The sequence below is a fragment of the Charadrius vociferus genome, unplaced genomic scaffold, assembly GCF_000708025.1.
Source record: "Charadrius vociferus isolate BGI_N301 unplaced genomic scaffold, ASM70802v2 scaffold201, whole genome shotgun sequence".
NCBI lineage: Eukaryota > Metazoa > Chordata > Aves > Charadriiformes > Charadriidae > Charadrius > Charadrius vociferus.
Window position 1 is genome coordinate 1,273,147 of NW_009646936.1, and position 26,960 is coordinate 1,300,106.

Here is a 26,960-nt window from a genome sequence, read left to right on the forward strand (position 1 = left end):
ACTTGGGGCAAAAATTCGGATGGCAGTGCTACTGCTGCATTCAGACCGAACAGGGAGCTCGGTGGGTCTCTGAGCAAATGTGTGCCCACGTGGTTGGGATTATCTGGTATTAAATGAAACAACAAATGTGTAAACAAAATCTGTGTGTTCTGTGTGTCACTGACTTGCATGCTTTGAAGGCTTATGCTGTGCCGTGGCAGGTCTGAGGACTGTGTGGCATGTCCGTGTGTGGTTGTGTTGGTAAGTAGTCCCATGAGGTTGTTGCGTTTACGCACTGAGAATGGAAGGTGAAGGACGTGTCTTGCAGGAGCAGGATCTGATTTAAACTGGTGGGCAGATACCCCAGGCAGGCAGAGCGGTGCTGACTGTAGGCAGGCTGGTTTGGGGTGCCTGGCTGAGGAAGGGGCTAAGGCAGTCCTTGCAAGAGGATGGCTCGGTGGGCCATGCCCTGCTCCACCGCTGCAGGGATCTGCATGGCTGGGGTGCAGGGACAGCATGTGCCTATGGTGGCTATCTGGAGGCGGGGGCTGGGGTCTCTCTGTGAGTGTAGGCACCTGGGCTGTGGCTGCGACTCTTGGGGTCTTCAAGAGGACAGATGTCTACAAATAATAATAGAGCTGTCTTTACTGGAGGGGCTTTCTGCTTTCCTCGGTGTCGCAGTGATGGTTATATCTGGTATACCTTTTGAGGTATGCCTCAGTTCTTCACTTTTCACACCAGTCTCCTTATTTTATAGTGTCTTGATGCTGGCATCAATTTGGGCTGCCTCTTGTATAAAACTATGTAGTTCATTCCAACTGGAAACCGGGAGCTTCATTCAGCTTCACTGTTGTTACCAAGCTTGCTAGTGCCACATTGTACTGGAGGTCCAGAGATGAGGCCCTTTGGGTATGGCACTAAAATACCAACTGCAGTCCTGCTGAGATTTGGGCATCTGCTTAACGCTTACGCTTGTGGCGTGTAAATACAGACCATGCATAAAGGTGTAAAGCCAAGCATATGCCTTGGCCTCTGCAGGACTTAAACCATCAGATGCAATGTGGAATAGCCTGAACTGAAATGGAAAAAAGTAACGATGTTTTCATTACATCTAATGGACATGTTGCAAGAAACAAACTGTGAGTTTTAAAAACTGACTATTCCACAATAGTTGCATTTCTTTTGGTGCTCAGTTATATACCTCTGCATGTGTATGTCTGTAGGCATTTTGGAAGCACTAGCCTCTGAACTGTGTTTATGGAGCAGCTACCCATCAGGAATTGACCTGGGGTCCTACAGAGCTCTAAAGGCATGAATTACGACAGCCTGCGAGACATGGATCCTTAATTGAGGTTTCGCATCCTTCCTGCGTCAGCGGCAGAAGGGGACTTACCAGTTGGTTGGATTCACAAAGACCGCGGGTTCATGGAGATGGGCACAAGAGGAAGAGAGACCAGACGGAGCAGTTCTTCTTGTTCCTGCTATCCACGTTCTGGATCTTTTCAGAGCCTGCTTTTTCAGCAACAAACATGCCTGTGCTGTTACTTGGCTTGGTGGTTTGTGTCTTGCCAAGTGAAGAACTGATCCTGAAAGGCTCCTGTGGGGTATTGCGAGGAGCCTCCCCCTGTTCCCTCTGTCAGGAAAAGTTGTGCGTACTTTTACCACAGGCATCAACTCAGCCCCCGCTGACTTCAGCGAGACATGAGGGTGCTCGGGGCAGGGAATCTAGCCCTAAAACTTTCCTATAGTTTGTGCATCATTATTTTTGGCTGTGCAGAATCAGAAAGGTCATGTATATTAACCTTTTCTTCTTTGCTTAATTTCAACATGGCTGTTACCCTTTCTGCAATCTGGCTGCCTAGTTGAGTATGCTAATGTCTCGGCACACGTCTGTTCCCTGGTCTTTTTGAGTAACTACACAGACCATCTCCCTACCATTGTCTCAGCCACAATATCCCTTTGCAGTTGGGCAAACCAGTAGCTGAATATAAGGGAAAAAGATCCTTTTACTCTCATAATGGATTCTAACACTAACTGTGTCGGTGGACTATCGGGGATGGGAAGAAGTTGCCTTTGAAACTGTCATCATTGTCCCCATCACTGATTCAGATGCTGCTTTGCCATTGAAACAAGAAGCAAAAAAACTTTGCAGAATCTTTCCCTTCTGAGTTAATGAGAAAGTATTTGTCGATGTAGTATGTGTTACAATATTTACAGCAGGGCTCTGCTGTAAATACAAGGCTGAATTCAACGGTGGCATTGATCTGCAGCTTGCTCATCCTATCTCCCTCCCTAACTCTCAGCCCCTCAAGTGAATTACGCCTTGTGCTCAGTGCAAGGCCATCTGTTTCCCTGTATGTTCTCTCTTTTGCTGCAGCCTGATTTGAATGGAAAGGTGAGTCTAAATACATATGATAAGGAGCGGCTCTTTTGTGCTTCAGAAGCTTGTTTTCCAGAGGAGGAGCCAAGTGATAAAAGAAACACTGTATTTTTAGCTGTCCTGCAAATGTGCTCCTAATTCAAGAGTCCAGGGGATTATTGGAAGCTGAGTTGAGGGGCACCTGAGATTTGGGATTAATTTCACATCTTGGAGATAAAGGTCTCTTGTGCCTGGGCCTGAGCAGCTTTTCAAAGATGCTGAAATCTGTATTATGACCTAAAGCTACTGCCAGATAGCCCCCACCGCCATATGTCCTCCTGATTCATGCAGAGGAGAGAGCTGATGCCGCTATCTAGGTTTTTCTGTGCTATCTCCTTTTACACTGTAAATGGTAATTTAATTTCCACATTTAGAGACCTTAATTAATTATGAATAAAATCATTTATATGAATTTTAGATCTGAAGGGTGATGGATTAATGGCTGTCTGTAAACGTGAGGACACTTTACCAGAAAGGATTCAGCACAGGAGTGGCTGCGCCAGCTCGGCCCCATTCTGCCCCATGTGTGCATCCCTGTGACATGGGGTGGGAGGAGAAGGAGGAGGATTTTCATCTGCTGGCATCCTGGGGAGGCTGGCATGAGGGAGAGGACAAGGAAAATGCTAGTGACCATGTGGTGAGGTGTTCAGGGAGCCAGTCTGCTTGAAACCACTCTTGGTAGGGTTGATTTTTCACCAAGGGTTCACTTCCTCCTGCACACCCCGAGTTGTGTGGATGCAGGAACATCCAGGGCTGCAGAAGGCAGGGTCTGGCATGTGGGGTACAGGTGGAAGAAGGAGTTGTCATCTCTGGCAAGTGTGGGTTTTGACCAGCCCGAGATACCTGGAGTAGCATGTGTCTCTGTCTCCACCACACTATGGAAGTGGTCTTGTGCACTCCATTTTCCATGCTTTCTTGTGGGTGCTCCTGCCTTGCCTCCTCTGCTGCCCCAAGCCTTCTGGCAGACTCATCACCTGGTGCTTGCTTGTGCCAAGTAGTTTGAGGCTCCCCTTGATGGTTGGTTTTAATAGGTTTGATGAAGTAGGAATTTGGTTCCAAATGTGTATCATCATATTTTATGTGTGGTCAGATTTGCTTCCTGTCCAATGGAGTGGAGCACTATGCAGATCAGCTGTGGTTGTCTCTTCCTCCCCCCCCCTTCCCCCCTTTCTTTAGAGTTGTTGAAGTTACTTGAAACTTTTAGGCTTGGTCCTCAGGTCTGCAAACCGTCAAAACTTCCAGTGATCTCAGAAGTCGCTTCTGCCTTTGGTGCAAGGCCGGTTGCTTGATGCCTGTGGGCATCAATCATTTAACAACTGCAACATTTATCAGGCGCTACTCAAATAGCGCTCTTCCTCCGAGAAGTGTTTTGCATTTTGGAGCTCTTCACAGTTCCTTTTTTCTTTTGTTATCGTTCTGCAGAGGCCAGTGGGCCTAAAATTACTTCCACCGTCTGTCTCCTGGCTCCTGAGCAGCAGTGCCTGTTTGATGCCTGCATGCACACGCATATTGCACTGTCCTTCAGCTCTCCCCACCCAATCCTTTTTATTCTTGGGGACAGCCAGGATACACAGCTGAGTCTAGGTTTTATACTCCAGGCACTTCTAGGACCAAAAGGGTTTTGTTTTCTTTTCCTAGAAGCTTTGCTTGCAAAAGTGAACAGTGAGCAATCCAGCTCCTAGCAGTTTTATTTGGCAAAGTTTCCTATTCTGGGTTGTCTCTAGCTCTTCCTCTGCAGAATCAGTGGAAACGTTATTGTTTAATCCCAGCAGCCTTCCTGAAGTCACTGGTTTTGTGTTTCTGGCTCGTTCCCTCCCCGTGTGCTGTGAGTATTTATCTCCAGTTAGCAATCCCGCTGGGTGATGCCTTGGCTTTGGATGCAGGTCGGGTGTTGTGCAAGGTCTGTCTGTCTGGAGGGCAGGTAGCCATCAATAAGCTTAAGTATTTTTTCATGGAAACAATATTTCCATGGGTCAGCTGGAGGTGGTGGTATCCTGTTGCTTGGCATGACTGACAAGGCAGTGACAAAGCTTTGTGCTGCATAACTTGTTTTAGGATCACCGAGCGCAATAAACAGCTTGCTTAGACCTCAAAAGCAGCAGCAATGGCAAGCTGGGTGAAGGCTTTGAGTCCTGTATAACAAACTATCAAAAAATAGTCTAAACAGAAGCGGTCACATCATTCATGGGACCCCCTGGTTTTGTATGGCTTCTTCATGCTTCTTCATTTCTTTTTCAAGCTAATAATTCCATAGCATTTCCTTCACAAGGCTGTAAAACAGAGGCTAAGTGAAACAAATGCTAAGTGTTAGCGGAGTGTGTCCCTGCCTGTAGGCTTCAGCTGGTGCTCAGGACGGTGAAAATTCACCTATGGTGAAGATGAGGCCAAGTCGTAGGACTTTGCCATCAGTCTCCCTATTGCCCTGGTCCACCCAGCAGGAGGGGGGGGCACTGATCAGGGGGAACACTCAGCAATGGGGAGCTCCATTTCTGTCACCTTGCTCTCTTGTGTGTCTGGCCAGAGCCCCACCAGGCAATGCCCGTCGGCTCCATTGGGTGGATGCTCTGCTCAGGGTCCCTCTCTGTTTTATTCTGTTGACCTTTTGATTCTCATACCTCTCTGTTTTTTTTAGCATGTGTTGTCCCTGGCAATTATCTGATTGCCCAAATCTTTCTCTCCCTCTTTACAAATACAGCTTACATTGTTCTTTAACCCATCTCTGTTACTCCTAAAACATTGGTGGTGTAGCCCAGGCTACTCTTCGTGAGAAGAAGATGCCCGACAGTAAAAGAGAGGTACAAGCCAGAAGCCTTTACTGGTTTTGTGTGTATATACCCCAGTACTCGTTGGGCTAGGCTCTTCTTAAAGTCTTATTGAAGTTTTAAAGAACAGAAAAGAAAAAAAAGGCAGGCCTGTTTGCAGAAATGTATTGAACTGATACACAGCCTGTTCCAAAACCAAGACATGTTCAGCTGCTTGTGTATCCACCCTGGCATATAGCCACAGCGTCTCATACTGAAATGCTCAGTTGCTTTGTGAACCCGATCGTAAAGGTCTAATTTACACTAGTTTAGTTACACTAGTAACTACAGTTACTACTGTAACCTATGCTAGTAGTTTATATAACAAAAATAAAATTAAAAAAGGGCGGAAAAAGCAGAACTTCGAAGCTTTCCTGTCTGCATGTTCCTCCCGAATTCTGCAACTTTTCCAGTTCCTTCTTGACAATTAATGTGCTCAGTCTTGCTTCTATATAACATTTTAACCACTGGTTTCTATAGGACAAAAATAAAGTTTATATAATTAATAATGACATACCATAGTGTTTGTTAATGAGATGGTGATACAAAAGTAAAATACCAGATGAGAAGGACATGTTTCTCTGAGATGACATAACACATTGTGTTGCTCCTCTTCTTCAGGGTGCTTTTTCAAACAAGAAAAAAAGGGAGAAGGAAGAAAAAAGGAGGAAAAATAGACCTGAGTTCTGGCATGACTGTGAGATAGAGCAGTGCTCACAGTTCTCCCTGTGCCATCTGTGTCCCACCCAAGCAAGTTTGCCAGAAGGATAAAAGTCCCAGAGTTATGAGGTCCCTCCCTGCAAGTCCCAAGGAGCCTCGTGGGAGTGAGAGCCCCAGACTCACCTGCCTGCTCGTAGAAGGGAGCAGCAGAAATAATTTGGCTGCCTGATGTGCCGCTCAGTGGGCCTGTGGTTGGGTGCCGGCAGGGTGTGCGTGCCTGTGTACCTGCTGATGGGAGAGCTGGGAAGGGAAGGCTGCGGGGCAACGTGGGCGCAGAAATGCAGACTGGAGGATTTCTACCCTCTGCTTAATTAATGCTACCTGATGACTTCTAATCATCGGTCTATAGAAAGTCCCTGCACTTCTGGCTGGGAGAGTAATTGTATTCCCATCAGCTTTCAAAGAACAAACAGCGTGGTATTCCCTAATAAAACCCCGCGTGTGTTTCTGAAGGCTGTTCTTGTTTGGTGCGGTCCTTCAGGTGCCTGCAAGTGTTGGTCTGGAGGGTACCACCTGTCACCCATGAGCTTGCCAGATTTTGGCCTCGCCACCACTGCAGGGCTGGTAGGTAGGCACTGTGGGGTGACCGTGCTCAGCCGTGCGGAGTGACAGCCATTACACCTCCCAGACGTGGGTGCGACTCCCCGGTGGGGTGAGCACGGAGGTCTGGCTCCTCATCTCTATCTCTTTATACTGGCAATATGCATAGGAGTTCATTCTGAAACAGGAGGCAATTCATAGTGCAGGTCAGGGGGCGTGCGAGCTGTGTTGGGGCTGCAGCAAGGCTTCTTTAAGGGTTTTCATACATAGCAAAGTGGCTCTGAATTTTATTACACTTTCAATAGAGGTGTGGGTTAGTCTCACTTGCTTCCTACGCTCGCACCTCTACCTCGGATCTGTCCACAATAGTCTCAATACTCACTTTGTTGACTTTTGGCCATTTCTAAACTAGCTTTAAAAAAAAAAAAGTATCTGGAGCAAAATCGGGTTGCTTAGCAACCTGCTCCCGCTGAGGGCTCCTGGAGAATGGGTCAGTGATTAACAATTATGTCCAATCGAGGTTAAAAATGCAGGGCAGTCTGCAACATTGCTGCTCTGATGGCTGGAATATTTCAGCATTACGATGCTGGGATTTATGGTGGTGGTAAGTAAATTTATACCAGTTGTAGTTCTGACCTCACGAACATGATGATTCAAGACTTTGGTGTTATGAAATTGGACTTTACCAGTATATTACAAAAAAAAAATTAAATAACCATTGGATGAGTAACATAGGCATGATCTGTTTTACATACTTTTTTTTTTTTTTTCCCCCAAGGCTCTGGGCTTTCTCTTGGTCATATGATTTCCCAAACAAACAGAAATAGATCTGCATGGGAGAGTGGAAAATGCAGAATCTAGCTACAGAGTAGAAATGCAGAAGGAAGGTGGGTTTCTGGTTTTGGTCACCTACCTGGATGTTGATGCACTGTTCCTCCAAGCAGGGAAACAACAAATACCATATAAGCTTGATGAATATATTTTCCTGAGCTTTATTTTGGCCACATGATCATTTTCCTAAGGCCTTGGTGGTACTTTGGTTTCTGGATGAAAAGATTCTCGGCTGCTTTTTCTCCTTTCACAGAGTAGGAAAGGAGGTGACTCGGTTGTGATTTCATTTACCCCAATAAATGTCCCGGTACTTATCATTTCTGTGGGAACATACAGTGAGAATATCAGTCATTAAAACAGCACTCAATCTTTTAGATGTTTTTATAACTCTGGCAGGGAAATCAAGGTTGTTTTGCCAAGTCATTTACTTTCATTGTCTAATCAATTTCTAAAGCCTCTTGCCTGTTTGCTTCTTTGTTTAATTAACCCTTCTTTTCAGCCTTATCCTACCCCAGTCATTATCCCAAACTTGAGAAACAAGGATCAGCTGATAGTGCCTCTTCAGCAGTCACAGGAAACTGAATTCCAGGAGCCCTGACTGGAGGTGATTTATATTCCTAAAGAATAATCTTCCATCACTGTCCGAAGCTGACAATGTCACCGGGAAGCAGGCAGCTCTTCTCCTTCGCTCCCTTGACCTTCCCCCTCCTCTCCCCCCCCCCTGCTTCCACTGAATAGGCTTATTCCCTGCCAACTTAAAAAATACATATTATTTTTAAAAGATCCCTTTCAGGCTAATATTACTTATCATCTTTTACTCACCTGCCACAGCTAATCAAGGAGAAAAATCATCTTAGTACCCCTTTTCACAAGTGTAAGAGGATGTCTTAATGAATGCTTTCCTTTCTTGGTTTTGATCCTTAAACATACTTTACCGTTGTCAGCTCTTTATGGCTTCTGTCTGCCAAACATGGGCCTAAGTGGTAAAATCCATACTTGAGAGTTTGCAGATGCTTTTAGGTGTCATTAAGGATCATTAATATGCAGAGCAACGCCACATGACAGAGGCTGCTAGGGTAGGAAAGGAGATCCATCATCTGTTGCTAGAGCTGCAGGACAACTTTTAGGTCAGCAGAAGTCACTTACCGGGACTGGATCTCGGCAAGGATTTCTCATTAGTATACAGAGGGAGTGTGGGGGTGGGATGGGGATGGAAGAAGGCAAACCTGAGTTTGTTTGGGGTTCCTCCCATCCTTGTACCGCAGTGTTGATTTGGAGCATCTTTTGAATCCCGTAGCTCTTGCAGTCACTCTGATGTCTCCTAACTACAGAAAGACTATGCCTGAACTTGATAGTTTGGACTACATTTGTATAAATTGAATTAATATCCAGTTTCAGGCTATCTACTGCCTGCTTCCACAGGCCAAAGATTTTTTCCTTCCTTCCTGGCTTCTTGATTGGTGTCTTAATTTCTGCCTTCCAAGGCTTTTCCTGGCTTTGCTTGTTTGTTTGCCACCAGAGATTGATTTCTACACCCACCCACCTACCCTGAGGCAGGTGGTTGCATGGGGAGTGCTTGCGCCTATTCACGGCAGTACTGATGCATTCAGGGAATTTTGCTGCCGGATAGAGTTGGCAGCGACTGCTGCTCACTGCCCCACACCCGTGCATGGCAGCCAGTTCTGTGCTCACCCTCCTGGGATGAGACGGGAATTTGAACCCAACAAAATCTCTTTTTATTGGAAAGAAATTGGATGCTGTGGCTGCTGCCTGCCATGTTTCCCTTTTGCTTTTAATGGCGCATCATGGTTTGTTAAGGCTTTCCATCTTCTGCAGTACAGGCCCAGTTTTTTGTTGGACAAGCGCTTTGTGTCTTGCAGCGTGTGCTGTCTGGGGGTGCCTGTGATGAAAGCTCTGCTGCCCATTTACCTGTGGCTATAGGACGCTTGCTTGATAGCCAGCGTGAGCTTTCTGCCTTTCTTACCTTACACTGAAAGGTGTGGGAGCATCGGGGCTTGGGGTGGCAGGGAGCAAGAGTGTTTCCTGCGGTCTGTCGTGGATTGGCAAGGAAGGGAGACCGGCTGAACAAGGAATTGTGTATCTCCTCTTTATTTACTTAATGACTTCTTCTCCACCTTGGAAAGTTCAAAAGATTGTTCTATGTGCTGGTTTCTGATACCGAGCAAGCTGGAAATGTTAGTGGTTATGTTAATGTTGCTCACAGTGTTCACTTCAGAAAAATAAAAATGGTTTTAATGTACTTGGCATGGGAGCTTTGATTTGAAGTGAATGCTGTCAACCATATTAAAAAGATGATAAACTACATTGAAAAATGTGTGTTTATTTCTAGTCGCAGCACTGGGATTATGCTACGAATAGCATAAAAGCAGAATCATTTGAAATGCAGGTGTTTGCCCCTCCTGGCTCTTACCATGCCGTGCCACACTGCTGTTTGCATATGTAGTCCCGTGGTTGCTTTTGGCTGGGGGTAAAGCCAGCCCTGTGTGCCGTGGCTCCTGCTTACGTGGGGCGCTGGCATGGGTGGTGGCAAGGGTTGCCGTGTTATCCCGTGTGGCCTTTCCCCGGGCTCCTGGCTCTCCACTGTGCCGTGGGGGGCTCCCCAGGCATCTTGGGCATGTGAGCCCCCCTTGGCATTGCCGTGTTGAATTCAGCTTTGCACTGGTGGTGGCAGAAGCCCTGCCTCCAGGCAGAAGGATGCCTATGAGAGGGCTGCACCTGGGGCTACTGGGTGCTCCTCTGGAGTCCTGCTTTTTGGGCTGTTTTTGCGTGTTGCTGGTTGCTGTACGTGCTCATTAAAAGCAATGGGAATTCATAGGTAAAAGGGAAGATAGAAAATGTAACCCAGAGTAAGCTCTAATAGATTTGCAGATGAAAACCAACTTGACATACTTCTGTATTCGAGATTTATAATCGAATCATTTCTTCACTTGCACAGCAGGGACTGAAACAGCATGTAGTTATTTACATATAGGGAACATTAAACAGCCACCTCTTTAAACCATATGTGAACATAAAATCTAACAACCACTGCTGAGTAATGGGTATCTGCAAAAGATGAGAATAAAAATAAAGCAGAAGCAAACATAATGAAAAGGTATTATTGCAAGAAGTAGCTGTGACAGTGGCATATTATATCCCTATACTGAAGTGAAAATGTGACCCTATAAATCTGTATCCTCTTGAATTAACACTATACACATTGAACACATGCAGACTGTTTGCTTTGTATTCCCCTCTAGTTTGTAGTGAGCTGATGGGGGCTTTGCGATGCCTTACTGCTTTGCCATAAGGAACTAGAGGATGGCATGCCACGTCGATCCAGACTGCTTTGGACTTGTCATTGCTCCTTTGGGGGGCAGTTGTGATGCCCCAGAAACCTGAAACCTTTCAATTTACTGTCAGGTAACTTTGGGGCTGGCTTGGTTGCTCAGTGTACTAACCTTGCAGCCAGTGTAATGCCTGCCTGTCCTTTGAGATGCAGTGCCAGGTAGGTGGCTCCCGAAATGGCACTGGTCCTGCAGGGATTAGGATTAATTTGTCTAGGTGCTGAGACACACTCTGTGACTGTATTGCCAGGGCTGTGACGCAGCCTGCGGTGCCAGCACAGGCACCTTGGCTTTGCCGTAGTTACTGTGGATACCTGACAGCTCCCATGGCTGTTGCCAGGCTGCTGCAATGTAAGGGTATGTGCTTCGGATGTTTGAGCTTTGAGATTGGCAAAGGGATTTGGGGCTGTTAGTGGTTTTTCCTTCCTCTTTTGGGAGAAAAAAAAATGTATGGAGGGGCATCCTCCTTGGAGAAATTACTGCACTCTGTGTAGTATGACATAACCACATGTAGAGGCTTTCCCTAAAATACTAAAATGTTTATAATACTAAAATGTTTATGGATTCTTTCCATTGGTTGCTTTGTTTCTTGAAATATGCTGCCTACTCTCCTGTCCTTTTCCATTTCCAGTACTAATTACAAACAGGAATTTGAAAATAATTCCTTGATAAAGGGTAGGCATCCCTAAATGGGTGCAACTGCATCCTGCAGAAGCTGTGCTTATCCCATAGGCATGTTTTGATGGTAGGCCTAGATACTGGGGTCTCAGCATGAAGGTTAGATACTGAGAGCTGTTAATTGGAAGTGAGAAATGTATTCCCCCTGATAAACGCACACCTGAACCTTCTCATTGCTGGAGTCCTCTGCAGTACTGGTGGTGGTGAGCCTGTGAAGAGTAACTTTTGTTGGATTTTGGGATAAAAGGAGAAGCTGATTTCTGTCATATGGGGGGGAATAAGGCAGTGAGTTTCTATCGCAGAACTGAAATGCTGTTTCCTACCACTAAACCACTGTTTCTACAGCACTTTAATAAAATGCTGTCCTTCCCATCTGTCTCATCTTTTCTCCTCTTGCATTCAGGCAATGAAAAATGGAGACGGTGATAGGCTTAAGAAATTTTTTGTTCTTAACTCCCCAGTGTTTGTAACTAGGACCATGGAAATCTCAACTGTATTTTAATTTGGTTAGTCAAAGTATAATTAGCACGAATGAGGTAAGAAACTAATTTAAGCACAGCAAGTGTAGTGGAGAATCCAATTTTCAGAAATCAGTGGAAATATAATTAGAGTCATTAAGTGCTGACTTCGGTAATTAAGAGTCAGTTTTTGACGTTTCAGGCTTGTGTTGCTAATTGTCCGTGGAGAGGGGAGAAAAATATTTTGTTTACTGCAAAATTGGTCGCTTTCTAGATCTGCGTAACTGGCAGCATGAACGCTGCCCGGCAGCTTGGGCGAACCCACAGCCTTTGAGATTTGCTTGCTCGAGTCCCGGGCTCCTCGTCCCTCCTTGCCTGCTGCTGCCCGCAGCGGGGGACCTGCGGGAGCATGTTTTGGGGCTGCCCTGCATGCTGGGTCCCGTGCTCCCTGCTGTGTGGGAGGCTGGCCTTGGCTCTACTGCTATGGGGCAGCCCCTCACGCTGGGGCATGGAGGAGCCCCCGGGGACCGTACCGTATGCTGAGGATCCATTGGGGTGGAGAAACCTGTCTGCGTCTGGGCAGGCATGGCCTTCTGCTGCTCCATGTCTGGCATCAGCTGGGGATGGTAATTTGGCTGCCCCCGGGTCTTCTCTGGTCTAGGGGAGCCACTGGGTGCTCCAGTGTAGGAGTTGGACCAGTGCAGGAGTGGCTCTGTCTCAAAACAGGGGCTTGGCCGTGCTCAGCGAAGGATTTGGTAGCATGGCAAACAGCTACCAAGGGGCAGTACATCACTGATAAATGATGCTGTGCAGTGTCGTGTCACAGAATACATAGCAGAAGCGGGTTCTTCATGCTAATATCCAGGAGAAGCCTTTTTCTAAGCCGGAGATGGATGCATAAATAGCTCCTTAACCCATCTTGCTCTCAAACTTTGATCTTGGATTGCAGGTCTGATAAAATAACTGCGTCTCTGCAGACTTAAAGTGCTGTTGAAGTTATTCATAAAAGAAATCAGTGGTAGAAGTGCATCCGCAACGCTTCTTGTTTGCAAAATTATCTCTAAGCAGTCGGGATGTTACACATTTTTAACTCCTGCAGTTCAACCAAGATGCTTAGCATGCTTTTGTTATGATAATAGAGAAACCATAAAAAAACCTGACGTGCTGATAGTTATCATCATATAAAACAAGCCTTATGTATACTTTCATATTAAAAATGCTAATTTTCCAGAGCAATGGCATTTATAAGGCTTTTTTTCTTTCATTTTGTTGTTTTCCAAAACCCCAGATAATGCCCTTGTTTGGGCCTCTAGCATGGAAGCTGATGTGATAGTTTTCTGCTTTTGAGCTTTCACACTCACAAACAAATCCATTGGTGGCTGAGATCTCTTGCTCTGTGTTTGCGTTTGCAATTATCTTATGGCCCAGCAGAAACCAGCTCTCAGCTAGTAAGTTGCTTAAAATGTGTTTTTAAAACTTTGGCCGGGCTCATTTCTTAAGTGTGTGAAAACAACTGGCAGTTTAAACACTTGTTTTAACCAGAAATCCCCTTATTTTGTAGTTGAAGTGCTTTTCACTGTGCCCTGCAAAATTGTGCTTCCCTTCTCTTCCCAGGGGATCTGGCCTTTAAAGCTGAACGGGTAGTTTCTGGTGTACTTGTTCAGGTTTGTGCTAGATGTGGGGCATTCTCTGAAAAGCACAGGATACTTTTTGGGGTTGGGCAGCTGGCGATGGGCACCCTGAGGCAGCGCTCACGGAAGCAGCCTCTGCCTCCCAGCCATGTTCAGGAGAAATAATCTTGGTGTCGCTCCCCTCTCCCTTTGCAGCCACTTGGTTTTCTGGATAACGCACTCAGAATACCTGGCAATGGCTGAACTAAAGCCAGAGAAGCACTTTAAATCATTAGAACAGGTTGGGAGAAATCATGCCAAGCTTTACCGACCAGGCTGGCTAGAAAGGACCGTCTCTTCACTGCCTGGTCTTCTATATACCCAGCGAGCAGCTCTTGGGTTTGGTGATGGGAGGTTTCCAGGCTGGGGTGGGAGTTGGCCTTTCCGTAGGTTGTTGTGTCCCTCTCCCAGACACTGGGCACCCAGCTAAGCTCCTGCTCGCAGCTGCAGATTAGAGGAGTAATGAGGATACGCTTTGCTTTAGGCATAATTTCTTTCCTGTTACTTTTCCCTTCCCCATTTCCATTTGTTTTATTTCTTTAGACAGCCTCTGTTGCTGCTTAATTGGATTACTAGGTCACTTATCGACTGACTGTGGGCCATACAGAACTGGGGCCGGTCCCTGAGGCTTGTTTTGGGGTGCAGTTTGGGCTGCTGGGGGCTGGCAGCCTGCAAAGCCACTCCAGTCCCATGGGGCTTCAGTGGAAAATGGCATTTCCCGCTGAACCCTGCAGTGGCTCCATGAAAGAATGTATCTGTTCCTTCGTTTCACCTAGCTTTTTAGCTTTAGGGAGGAAAAATTTTAAAATTCTTTGTTTTAAAATGTTCAGTGCATAGCCTCCAAGTAGGACTGGCCGTCTTCTGGGAAACCTTCAATGCAGTTCAGATGTTTGCATACTAGAGATGAACAGCACTTACTTAAAAAGTGTGCTCTGTATCTTAAACAAAACACCTCCTTGCAGTTTCCATGGTAAGCTCTCCTTCATAATTGAATAACAGTCATAAATGGTTACATAAAACACAAGCAAAACGCTGCACCGTAGCTGAAGGCTGCACTTGTCAGCTCTGTGTTTGCTCTTTGTGCAGGGGAGCGTGCCAGTACCTGACGGCGAGGCTCGACGTGGGGCGCAGACATTTGGTGCATCAGCCCTGTACCCCCGATTGCCGGAACCCAGCTCTCTGGAGAGGCTGCTTGTCTTTGTCCCAGAGCCATTGTGCAACTCGTCTCCAGACCCTTCTGCTAAGGAGAAGGCAGGTGGAGGAACCATGAAAGCCAAGATCTGTTAATGGGACTACACAGAGAAAAACTCAGACCCTCTGCTTTCAAGGTATCTCTCTGCAGATAGTATTGTCAAACTGTCTCTTTCCAGAGCTACTATATTTACCTAGAAGCTATTAGTCCTTTGAAAAATAAGAGATCCTGCCAAGGTGAGTACAAATGATGTGTCAGACCACGTTTTTAAAACTTCATTTTTTTTTTCTTTTTTTTTTCTTTTTTCTTCAGTGACTGAGGTGTTTTCAAGAAAGAAAAAAATAAAGCTTTGCTGCTTCTGGGACAAGAGATTCTGTGCTGTTCTACCCTTAGGTTTTTACAGTTTAAGTGTGTGGGTGTCCGCTGTGTTGTCCATCACTCCCACCCCCCCATTTCTGTGCCTTTTTAATTATGAGGATTTGAGTCTTGCTTGCCTAAAATTTGTCACATGGACCCAGCAACTGTTTAAAAAAAAAAAAAAAACCAAACAAAAAAACCAAAAAAAAACCCCAAAAAAACAAAAAAACAAAACAAACCCCAACACCCCAAAACAAAAAACCAACCAAAAAAACCAAAACCAAACAAAAAAAAAATCAACCTTGGAAAACCCCAGGGGTATGAAGTAGACCTCAAGGTTTTGATGCCTGAAGCTTGGCAATGCTGTATTCTCACTGGTGGAGCTCCTTGCGAGGAGGAGGTTTCTCTTCCCAGGCAAGAGGATGCTCATCTCTTGCGCCTGGTGTGTGCATTGCTGAACCCTGCTGCGGGCTGTTCTGCCTGCAGCCTGCTCTCCTGCCTGGTGTTGGGTCCCTGTCAGTGGCAATCCTGGAAACATGCCGATGGGTTTCCCAGCCAGAGGCAGAGATCCCAGGGGTACAGCTGTAGACTGGGGGGATAGGGCAGAGCTGTCAGAATCAACCGGGTGCATGGTATGCAACTAGCCATGTGTGTAGTGCCCTTGGGTCTGCTTCCTTGACCCTGTCACTGTGTGGCACGCTGGCCCCCCGAAATCCCTGCCTGTGGGCCATGTGGTGGTGGGGATGGATGCTGCGTTCTGGGTTTATCGCTGCCAGCAGTGCTGCACTTGCCGACAGGTGATGCTGAAGCGTGCCCTGTGTCCATGTGCCTTTCATGTTGGACTGGAAGTGTGTCCAGGGGCATTATGTCACCTTGAAAAGACTGCATGTGACAGCTTACTTGTGGATGCTGTTTTGCTGCTTCTCCCTCTCCGTAGCATCGCTGATTTGCAGGCAGTGGCAGCTCCTCCAGCCCTCTGCTCTCGGCACTTCACGATTGCCGCACATATGGCGTGTGAAATTACCCGGCATTCGGCAGCCCGTGTGGCAGCGGCAGCTAGTAGCAGAGTGGCAGACCGAACTCTGAATTTTCCCTTCTCTGGAGGGAGGGGGCGAGAGTTTTTGTTCTTTTGTTCATCTGAGTCTGTATCGCAGAGAGCGTTGGAAATAAGCCCGCTGCCTGCGCGCGGACGGGACAGCAAGGGATGCAGGGGAGTTGACAACAAAGCCATAGTCTTACTTCGCTCCATCAGGGAGCAAGATATGGTGGGTTTTCCTACTTTCTGCTTCGGCAACAGGTCTATATTGCTGCTGTGCTGTTGGGTTTGAACTGAGAATCTCGGCGGGAAGCCTGCAATGCCGGTGTCTCTGTGCGCTGAGTCTCTGTGCTTTGGGCCAGTGGTGAGCTTGCCCTCTGACGGAGAATTTGCGATTTTCCTGTGGCTGTCACTGGCCCCTGCGCCCATTCAAGTGGGTATGTTCAGGCCCACTCCTGTACTCCGGTAAGGCGAAGGTGGCTCTTGATGGTCCCTACTTGTGGCACCAGGGGCTGGGTGAGGAGAGGGTGCGAAGCAAGAGGTTTGCAGCTTGGAGTCCCTGTGTAAGCTCTTACCCCCTCTTTTTGGGGAGGGAAGAAGTGGAGGGAAGTGGAGGAAGGAGGATGGATGGTGTTGCCTCCAGCCATCTTGTGATCGTTGTGGTCCCTCTGCAGTGCTGCATGCCCCTGGGCGAGCCTCCCCCTTCAGCAGAGAGGGTCACTGGGGCTGTCTGGGGGCTCTGGAGGATGTCACTGTGTTTCCTGGCATTTTCTGCGCAGCCTGAAAGCGTGGAGGCCTTGTTTGTTTCTGATGAAAGCTGAATCCCTGCTGAAAAAGGAGCATCCTCTGAGGATGCTCCTGGCCCTGGACATGTCTGAGAGGGCCTGCTTTCTCCCCCCTCCTTTTGTGGTTTTTCCCTCGGGTTTTTGCTAACTGCAAAGCTGCTAATGTAAAATGAAGGCATGGAAATTTCATATTGTAGCAATTAATCAGCCCTCCCTAATACTTTCCAGTTGTAAATTGCCAGCACTAACAGATGCATGCTATTGCGGCCGAGCAGCTGATGCTGCCAGGAGCCGATGGTGGTTTACGTTTGGTTGGTTACCATGTCCTGGGAAGCCATAGCGCAACCTGCCCAAGTATAGTGCTCTGATTAGTTTAACAGAAAGTTTCCAGTTATTAGTTAAATGTGTTTTTACTACTTTTTTTTTTTTTTTTCCCCTCCTGTACTTAAGCAAAACTAAAATAGAAGAGGTGTTACATTGTCACAGGACAGCCAGTGCAAGTTTCTAGGCTTTGGCTCGGTCCCTGCAGCGCGTGAGAGCTGGGTAGTAAATTCCTGTTTGATTTTGGTAGGCACGGGATTATTTTTGCTGCGGGCCATACACACACAGATCTCCTTGTCAAGGATTTAGAGAAAAAAAAAAAAAAAGAAAAAAAGCTCAAGGAATTTTTCCTTTAACAATGTCTTGTTGCACAGAAGTGGGATTTCTTGCCCTCTGGCATCCCCAAGTCAGAGACCTCGGAGTATCAGAGGTCAGGATTTGGGGAGGGAGGGAGGGGGGTTATTGGTTCAGGCTGCCTCCAGCTGATGTGACTTGTAGAGCGCAATCTGTACAAAGCAGTGCTGTTCCCACCCGCCATGTGTCTGCTGGATGTAGCTGGCTGGCGCGTTTTGATTAAAATGTTGCAGGGAGGGGAAAATAAGGAAGAAACTAAGCACATTTCCTATCTTAGATTTTTAGGAGACACTTAAGGGAGTACACTTGGATGAACAAGGGCAAAGGCGAATTGCAAAAAGCACTTACTAAACTTGTCTGGGGATTTCAGCCCTGTAGTTTGTAGCGTGAAAGCTGGGCTTTTCTTTAAGAAGTGGCAATAAAATCCGACAAGCCTAAAGACCCAGATTAATTTAGAAACCCTGCAGTTGGGGGAGGAGGGGTGGAAACAGAAGTGCAGCGACTCAGACTGACCTTTCCATCAACTCCACCGCTGTTCCAAAAACGCGTATGGCGTCTGAGCTGTGGTTGAACCGTGGGGTGCCCCGGGAGGCACGGGGCAGGCTGTACCTAAGACGCCGGGGTACCTCCTTGCTCTCCAAATGGCGGCGGACCTCCTTGTGTGGGGCTCCGTGGCTGGTGTGGGCTGAGGCTGTCCGTCAGTCTGGCTGATCGGCGTGGTACGGTGCTGCTGAAGTAGCGGCGCCAGAATTGGTCCTGAAAGCGCTGAGCAAGGCTCAGAGGCTATTTTGCAATACATAGCAGCTCTTTTATGCAACTTATAGAAGCTGGCTCACAGTTATACGCGCTGTCTGACGTGGATCAGTGGCTATTATAAAGGATTTAATTACCCCGATGACCCAAAGTAACAAAAGAAACAGGCCTGTTCATGTCAAGCCGTGATGGTGCGCGTGGTTACTTTACTTCCCTCTTTTCTTCTCCTCCCGCCTCTCTGACATAAAGCTACAAAGTGAAAGATGATACCAGTATTCCTCTTTCCCAGGCTGCTATATACAATTGTTTCTATGATCTTTGTTTATATAGATCTAAGGCAGATTAAAGCGCCTTTTAAAATCAGAGTACTTGTCAGGAGGCTGGGTGAGCCTGTGTATGTGTCTCACCAAAAGTATTTCAGACCTCCTGGTACCTTCCATCCTCCTTCCCTAATCTTACATTTGTGCAGCTGTGCATTTTGTGTCTCCCCACAAGCTCCCTTTTGGTCTAGGAAAATTTTAACCATTTATGAAGTCTAATAAAGCTACAGGCAGATTCCTCTCCAATATTTATTAACCTATATTCCCTTCAGTGGGAAGCAGAGAAGAGGAGCCAGCTTACCTGTCTGTGGGGCCTTTTGGAGAAAGATGAGGACCTTAATGCAGGTAAATGCTCACACCCATAGCAAAAGTGAGGCCTTTCCACAAATAAGCGGTCTGCTTGCCTGCAAGGACAACAGCCGGAGGAGCAGCAGAGGACTGGGGAGGCGTAGTGGGCCTGCCCAGAAGGAAGCCGTGCTGCAGGAAATAAAAGCTGGGTCTCCTCATTCCCTGTCTGATCTCTGTCAATAGGATGGTTCTCCTGACTGCGATCTGTTTCGCTTGGGTTAGAGATTATCTTCCCCTTTAGTCTTCTCTGTGCTAGTTCCCTGAGGTAGGTCATCATATGACCAAACTCTCTCCTGAAGTTGTTTTTAAGAAGCTATACATTGTGATACATGTGTATGTTCATATACAAATGTCACATGTGCATATATTTTATAATTATGTATAACTGTATTTTATCAGTTTAGGAAGTTATTAGATTGCTTTGTGGAAATGTTTTTACCTTTGTAGAACGGGAATATTTACTGACAAATTTGTTGAGGTCTCTTTCCTGCTTTTCAGTTGATGACGGTTTAAGTAAAAAAGCTTGCTTTAAGAGCATATCAGAGAAATCCTGTTTTGAAAGCTGTTTGGTTTCTTAGGAGCACGTGCACATATGTTTTTCTCTTTATGATCTTAGGTTTCAAGGGCATTTAAATTCAATTTTTCAAAATTGAGTTATTTGGAAGCATTATCCTCTTTAACATTACCTAAACAAGACTGTTTCTTAGATTGCTGTATGTGGGTGCCCATGTGCACAGTATGGCCCTTATGGGGCCTGAGTAGCATCTTTGGATCACTGCAGAAACTTGGGAGTGCCTTACTCTTGCTTGTGCTTTGCCTCCAAGCGGTGCAGGCGACTTGGCTGGAGCTCACGCAGCAGAGCGCACTGTGGATATGGAGAATTGCCAGGTTTTTGTGACTGGCCAGGGAAATTCCGCTTATAAAACAGTCCCATTTGAAGAGGTTTTTGGGAGGCAGCTGGAAGAGCACAAGCCCTTGTATTAGGTGCTGTGGTTGATAAAGGTTTGAAGGCAGCTGCAGCTTGAGCTCTGAATAGTTCAGCTGGGTCCTTATCTTTACTTGGCCAAATGCTCCATCGAGTAAGAGTTGACTTGTTTCCTGAGTGCAGGAGCAGAAGGAGGGCTGCCACTTCAGCTCTGAGCAGCATTGAAGCTCTGCATGTTCAATAGAAATGGGGAGGGCTTCCTGCCTGCTTTGGCTTGCTGGCCTGACCCTCGGAGCCCCTTGTCTATACCTTCTGCCAGGGCTGTGTCGTCCCATGGGCAGGGACGACCCTTGCAGGGGTTCCTGTGTCACACATGCGTACATGAGAAATCTGCAGCCCAAAGGTAAATGAGTTAGATGGCCCTTCATCTGAAAACTGCTTTTTTGTAAAGGCAGGGGGCTGGGGGTGCCCTGTATTGGCACAGAAGGACAAATTGGGGTCGTGTACGTCCAGTGAAGAGAATTGCAATCCCTGCTGACCAGAGGCCTGTAAAACGTACCCAGGACTGTGGCGGAGGTGTCTCCCCCGCTGGATGTCCATCTATCACCTGAGGCTGAGGTTTCGGCTTCAGTTTTGGTGGTCATTCTGCTCCTAGCATTACTCCTACAGATTACAGCAGTAATCTTTGAGTCTGGTGGCTTAATGAATTTCACTTACTTCGTGGTTTCCGCAGTGTTGAAATCTCATCATTTTTATTTCAGAAGTCAAAACAGAGGAAAAGAGCACGCTAATTCAGTTTTAACAGCAGGTTGTGTTGGGAGTACTATCTGTTACCAGTGAGGTACGCCGAAGTTTGGCTAAGCCTTGGTAGGCACCGTTCATTTGACTGTGAGGCCTGAGTGAGATTATTATGTAAGCGTCTCCTCAACAGTTTAATGCCTAATTAAATATCCTCTGTTCTCAGTTGTAAGGGAGATACTATTTTGATTACAGAAGCTTTCTTCTGACACACAAAGTGCTCAGCTCCCAAGAAGAGTATGGTGGCTTCCTGAACTTAATCTGCATGGTTTCTTGTAATCTCAGTTGAGTTCAGTGGAAAGCTGACCAGAAGATACAGCAGTAAGGGTATAAATTATACCTTTTCCAGTTTGCATCATCCAAAGCTGGTGTTTTTGAACATTAGTATGCAAGTTTCCATTCTTCACTGTTCATGGAGAAAATGGAGAACAGTTTATACTGCCCCCCCCCCCCCTGTACCATCTTTGCCCTGTTAACTTTCAAAAGACATTTCTTGAGCTGAAAGCGTGGAATTTGGATAGAAAAACTGTCACAATCTTTTATAAAGTACGTAAAACTATCCAGATGTGTAACAGGTTGATGTGAACTGAGGCTCCAATAATTTTGAAAATGAGAAGATATCCATGCATACAGCTCCTAGAAAACTGATCCATCAGTTATATGTGGGTTTTTGAACATCTGGAACAATTTCCTAATTTTGCACGAGACTTAGCGTGCAATTGAGGACTTACTGCTTCATTTCTGTCTGCCTCATTTACTCCCTTGTGTACAAGGCAAATAATATTGTTACAAGAGAGTTGTATGAACAAATGCTTATGATTCAGTAGTGGTATGCCCTGCATAAGGTACTGTTTAGATATAGTTAATCCTGCCTTGGGGGCAGCAGGGTGCCTTGTACAACCTTTTGAAATTTCTTTCAAGCCTGTGATCTAGGCTCTGTTGGCTCAAAACAACCAGGCGTGTTTCATGTAGGAGTTCAGCTGAGTCTTGATGGAAGCCCGAAACGTGTTTCTGTATAGCATGGCATTTCATTTGGTTTCTCACGTTACCCTGGTTAGTCATCTCTCATCTTAATTTTTCCTCCTCTCCTGACTTGCAAACCGGATTCTGCTTGGTGGATGGTGCGTATCATTACAAGAATTTGCCCTAGCAACCAGATAGGTTTCCAAAAATAGCTTATCCCATCGTTACAGAGCATCTCTGAACCTCAGGATGTTGTGCTGCGGTCTCTCTGAGTGGTTAAAGGTTGTCGTTTTGTTTCTAATGGTCGGACAAAAATAAACCGTGCCATGAGTGGACTTGACTTTGTGCTCAGAGTAATGCTATTTGAGACATGAGAGAAATTCCTGCAATGTTTACGTGCTGAAGAAAAATGCCTTTGAAGCCAAAGTATTTCTGCTGTGTATCCATGTGTATGATTTTGTTTACAGCTTGTTATCTGAACAGTCATCTGCTCAGTGAGCACCTGATCTTGAAAGACGTGTAGTGAGTGCCTGGGTTGGCCATGCCATGTTGAAGTTATCTACTTAAGTGGCTGCTCTTGGACCTTTTACCCTGGTACTTGGAGTAGCCTGGCAGCACGCTTCCTGGGATGAGTGGGATGGCCAATTAACGAGGTTTTTCCATTCTGGGAACACGGGGCATATAAGTCTCTGCCACTATTTGTTTTTTGTGCTAGTCAACACAGGAAATATTTTAAGATACTTTTGGAGTGTGGCCGTTTTCTTTTCCCAATGTCTCCAATTTAAGAAAGTTCCAGTATTTGGGATATCATTGCATTTCCATAGCACTGAAGGAGCATGACAATTTGTAGAGATGTGTTCAGCTGCTGATCATCTGCTGCTGTGGCAATGCTTTTTGCAATTATTATCCTTTCATTGCTTTTGGAGGGCATTCTGCAGTCTGGTGTGTTGTTATATTCCTCTTTCCTGATTTCAGCTTCAGTTCTCCAAATCCTTTCCTCTAGCCATCCCCCTCTTTGCTATATTTAAAACTATCCCTTACAGCTTAAATATTTTTTAAAAACTTTTCCCTAGCTATTTTTCCTCTTAATCTTAATGCAAACTCAAAATTTTAAATAGCTTGACATCACCCCTGTGTTTTATGCATAAATTCTAATTGCAGTGGCATTGAAAATGTAAATGCTGTCCTATAAAACTTGAAGAACTCAAAAATGTTCTCATTATGCTTGTGTTTAAAACTGGATTTGAATCAGAGGGGGAGTAAAGAAGCCATTCTGGACTCGAGTGATGCATTGCCTTGGCAGTGATCGGGAACCTCTGCTGGAAAGTGGAAGCCTGGGTTCAGGTTCCTGCTCTTCTTCCCAAGACATGTCTGATCTTCCCAGGTGAATGGCCACAGGATGGATGGGTCTTCTGGGATTTCTCTTCTTCTTTGGAAAAAAACTTTCATCCTTCAACTGAAAGACTTTTCATTAAAAAAAAAAATAAAATTAAAAATTGTAGCTCTTGTTTTCCAGTATCATTTTTGACAGTCACCACCTTCTGATGCTGGCTGGTTTGCCTGAAGGGGCACAGCAACTTCAACCTGCAGGTTCAGTCTGTATGGCTCAGTGTGCGAGTGAAAAAGCTGAATTGCTGAGAGTTAGATGGTAGAACCCATTGCAACGTGCATTTCATTGAGGGGTGGGGAGCAATCATGGAATATACCATGCTGAAACGCCAAGAGTGAGGCTCTTTGTGTAGTCACAGAGCATATTTACTCCACAAATTTTGCCCTGTAATGTCTCAGGGGAGCAGCCATGTTTTGGAGGGATGGTTTCTCTTGCCTGGGCTTGCTTGTGTGCTAAGGGAAATAGCTTGCAAAGTAACTTGGCTGTTTAAACAGCGTACCCCTCATTTTGAATGAGAAGAACAGGTGTATTCAATGAGAAAATAAAATAAAGGCAAGATTTTGTAGGTGACCCTGCTCTGGCAGGGGGGTTGGACTAGATGATCTCCAGAGGTCCCTTCCAACCCTAATCATTCTGTGATTCTGTGATTCTATGTGCTGGATACCAGCTTCTATTTAGTGTCATATGAACCGCTATTATACTAAAACCATTTTTGATCATGCCCCCCATTTTTTTTTTCTTTTTTTTTAATGATAGACTTTGCTGAAGAGTCAGCTGCTTCTCTGGATGTTTTGCTGAGAGGCCGTTTTGGCTTTATGTGATATGAATTGTCAGCGTGAATTTCATGGTGCAAAAGGATCTCAGTGAGAAACGACATTGTGGGCTTGGACCAAAGCCAACTGATGTCCATGGAAAATTCTTAAAGTTGTGTTGGTGGGCTCTCTGTTGTGTCCAAAATGGCTTAATTTGTTTCCAGTTTACAACTGCAAATAGCTTTTAGGTGATAAAAAGAATGATGAGTTTACGCTCATTTTTTTCTTCAGTGGGATAGGTCTGGGTCAGAAGAGCATCTGCTATTAGGAACAGAGGAAGGGAAACAAATGTGTAGTACCTGAGGGCTTTGCTTCTCATTTGATCAAGCTGTACCATGCAAGCTTTTCTTACTCCTTTCTGCAAAACTGAAATGTTCCTTTAATACCATACGCTTCTTTATTGATCTATATTCCTTTAAAATACAGCTGTGACCTGTTTAAGGAAAAAAAAACAACAAACAACCAACCACGCAACCCAAAACCCAGAAGTGAATTAAAACAGTGGTAGGTAATTCAGTGTGAATGTGTGATGATATGCAAGATGTAGGTTCTTGGGGGCCAGAAGTTACATAGATTGTTAGTACAGAAGACAGAGGAATGCTCAGATTAAAGTGGGATGCCAGACATTGATTTGCTTGGACGTGCGTGGGAGAGAAGAGACAATCACATGTAGTATTTACAGTGAATTATACAGAGAGGGTTTTTTTCATTATTTGCATTCTCTAGAGTATTCTATATCCTCTAGCGTATTCTTGCCATATGTGTTTAGTTTCCAGAAGTTTATATACATTATCTGCTTTTTGTTCCAAACAATATAACATTTATTACTAGTTTCATGAGTTGTTGTTGCAAGGGGGAAAAATCTGTACCAAGCTGCCTGTAATTTTGAGTTCTGCTCTGGCACCAAACCATACGCAGTATATACCATCTGCGTCAAAGAGGATGATTAAAAAAGATGCATAACAACCAAGTCAGTGTGTAGTTGTCTTTAAAGTCATTCACAGTCATGAAAATCTTTTTGAGGAGTGTTCCTCACGCTTTCCTGTTGGTTGGTAAGAAGGCTTTTAACCCTTAACCCCTCCCCACACCATAGTGAGAAAATAAGGCTTATGTTTGCAAAGTGGTGATGTGCATGTCCCAGCTCTTCAGGTTGTTGTGGTGACAGACAGTCCTGGTGCTGCTTTGGGGACCCGTCCCTCCCTGCCCCTCCTGGAAAGCCCCTGTGCTCTGCTATTTGGCAGCCAGTGCTGAAGGTGGGATCCAGCCCTGGGAAAAATCTATAGATCCAAGGTCAGGTTGTCCCCAAGGGCGTCCTGCGGAGCTGGACCGTCCCCTTCCTTAGCACCGTGCAGTTGGGTCCTGGGCGAGGAAGGGCTGAGAGGGCAGGCTGCTTGTCGGCAGAAACAGGGACAAGGAAAAGGGGTTGCGTGCACACATACATGAAGCAGCCCGAGAGGTGCTGGATAATGCTGGGGTGTGAGGAGATGGGGAGGTGGGCATCTCCTGCGCTGGAGGGTTGGTAGGGTCCTTTCCCAGCCTCCTTCCCCGAGATGGGGAGAGAGTGCCAAAAATGAAACGAGAAGGAAACGTTCTGGGGCATTGCAGAAGGAAGCTTCTTGTTGAAAAATTACTCTGCTTATAGGTTGTGTGCTTGTAGCCTTATGAACGATGGATAGAAAGACTGTATTGGACATAATTATAAATAAATAGGGGAACCACTGCAGTGCTGTAACATTATTTTCCATGCTCACCTTCAGGGTTTTTTTATTATTTATTTATTATTTACTTGTGCTTGATTGTTGCAATTGATTGCAATTGTGAGAGCTAATTTTAGTGCATAAATTTTATGATGGAAGCCTGCCAAGTGTTTGTGAAATGGAGGATAACAACAGCACAGAATTTGGTACAGGGTGTATTTGTCTTCATTTCTCTACCAAACGTTGGTGACCGTTTAATGGGCTAATATATTTTTATATAGCCAATTTTTCTCAAAGAAGAAAATTCATCCAACACCCACCCCCCACCCCCCCACTCTCCCCCGGTAAAAATGGAAGAGTAATTTAGAGAACTGTGATGAGTTTTAAGAACAAGCTGAGTTTAATGCTGATGATAAAGTGATTATTGCTTTAGTTTTAGGACAAATAACAAACCCAATTGAGTTCACTTTTAAACTTTGCATGATGGAACAGAGGGTAAATAATGTTTTTCCAACCTTCAGAAACAAATCCAATATGTTTTGCTGATGAAGTTAAAGACCAGCATATGGGCATATAGATCTGGGCCCTTAGAAAATGTCATGGAAGTTTTCCTAGCCGCCTGGTTCAATTTCTATGAAGTTCAGTGTCAGGACTTGTGGGGAGAGGAGATTTAGTTGCCACGGGATAAAAATCAAAGATTTATTTCCGAGTGAAATGTTAACTCGGGAATAAATTTTCTTTCCACATGCACATTTTTATATATCCTGGATTCAAGATACAGTAGATTTGGGGCTGTTTTGTAGGGCTTCCCTCTTCTTTCAGGTGCATTTGTCCAAAGAGGTGGAAGAAGTTTGAAGGGCTAAAGAGGACGTGAAGAGTGCAGGTGGGTTTGTGGTGTTTAAGGGACAATTTTTATATGGTTTGAAAATTGACACTAAAAAAAACCCCAAACCAGCTCATCTAATAGATTAGTTTTGGTACTCAAATTCTTAGGTAAGCTCACTTGTAAGATAAGGTACCAAAACTAATTGGGACTCATGTCATCTCTCTCCCACAGGTTTTTGGTGTCTCCTCTCACTTGTTATTTATACTGTCATTACAGTTGTGATTTGTCTTACATGCTTGTTTAAAAACAAGCTACATTGTCAAGCTCCCATTATACAAACATTTGTCTTGGTCATCCTGCCAGAGTTATTCACAGATGTATGTTTTGGCAAAGTCAGGGCCAAGAATGATGATACGTGGAGGATCCACCTTCCTGAAACATCAGCTCGCTCTCTTGGTTTTGGGCATTTTTAGTTCAGCTCTGTGCCATATGGGTTTTACTTAAGGAGATAGCTTGTCCTTGCAAAAGCGTCTTTAAAAAGGATAGAACAGTTTAAATATGTTCAAGAGAATTAATTAAAATGCCTTTCAATTGAAAGGGAATGAGAGGGTTGGTAGGTTTTTTTTTCTTTTTTTTTCAA

General features: G+C 45.4%; 1 protein-coding gene across 1 annotated transcript in view; it reads right to left on the reverse strand.

Annotated features, from left to right (window-relative positions):
* The window catches only part of SOD1 (superoxide dismutase 1, soluble), a 65,177-nt gene extending 52,799 nt beyond the window's left edge, over nucleotides 1-12,378 (reverse strand). The window contains exon 1 of the mRNA XM_009894926.1: nucleotides 12,307-12,378. Within this exon, the coding sequence (XP_009893228.1) occupies nucleotides 12,307-12,378 (72 nt within the window). The remainder of the gene's footprint in view (nucleotides 1-12,306) is intronic.
* Between the last annotated feature and the right edge of the window lie 14,582 nt (nucleotides 12,379-26,960).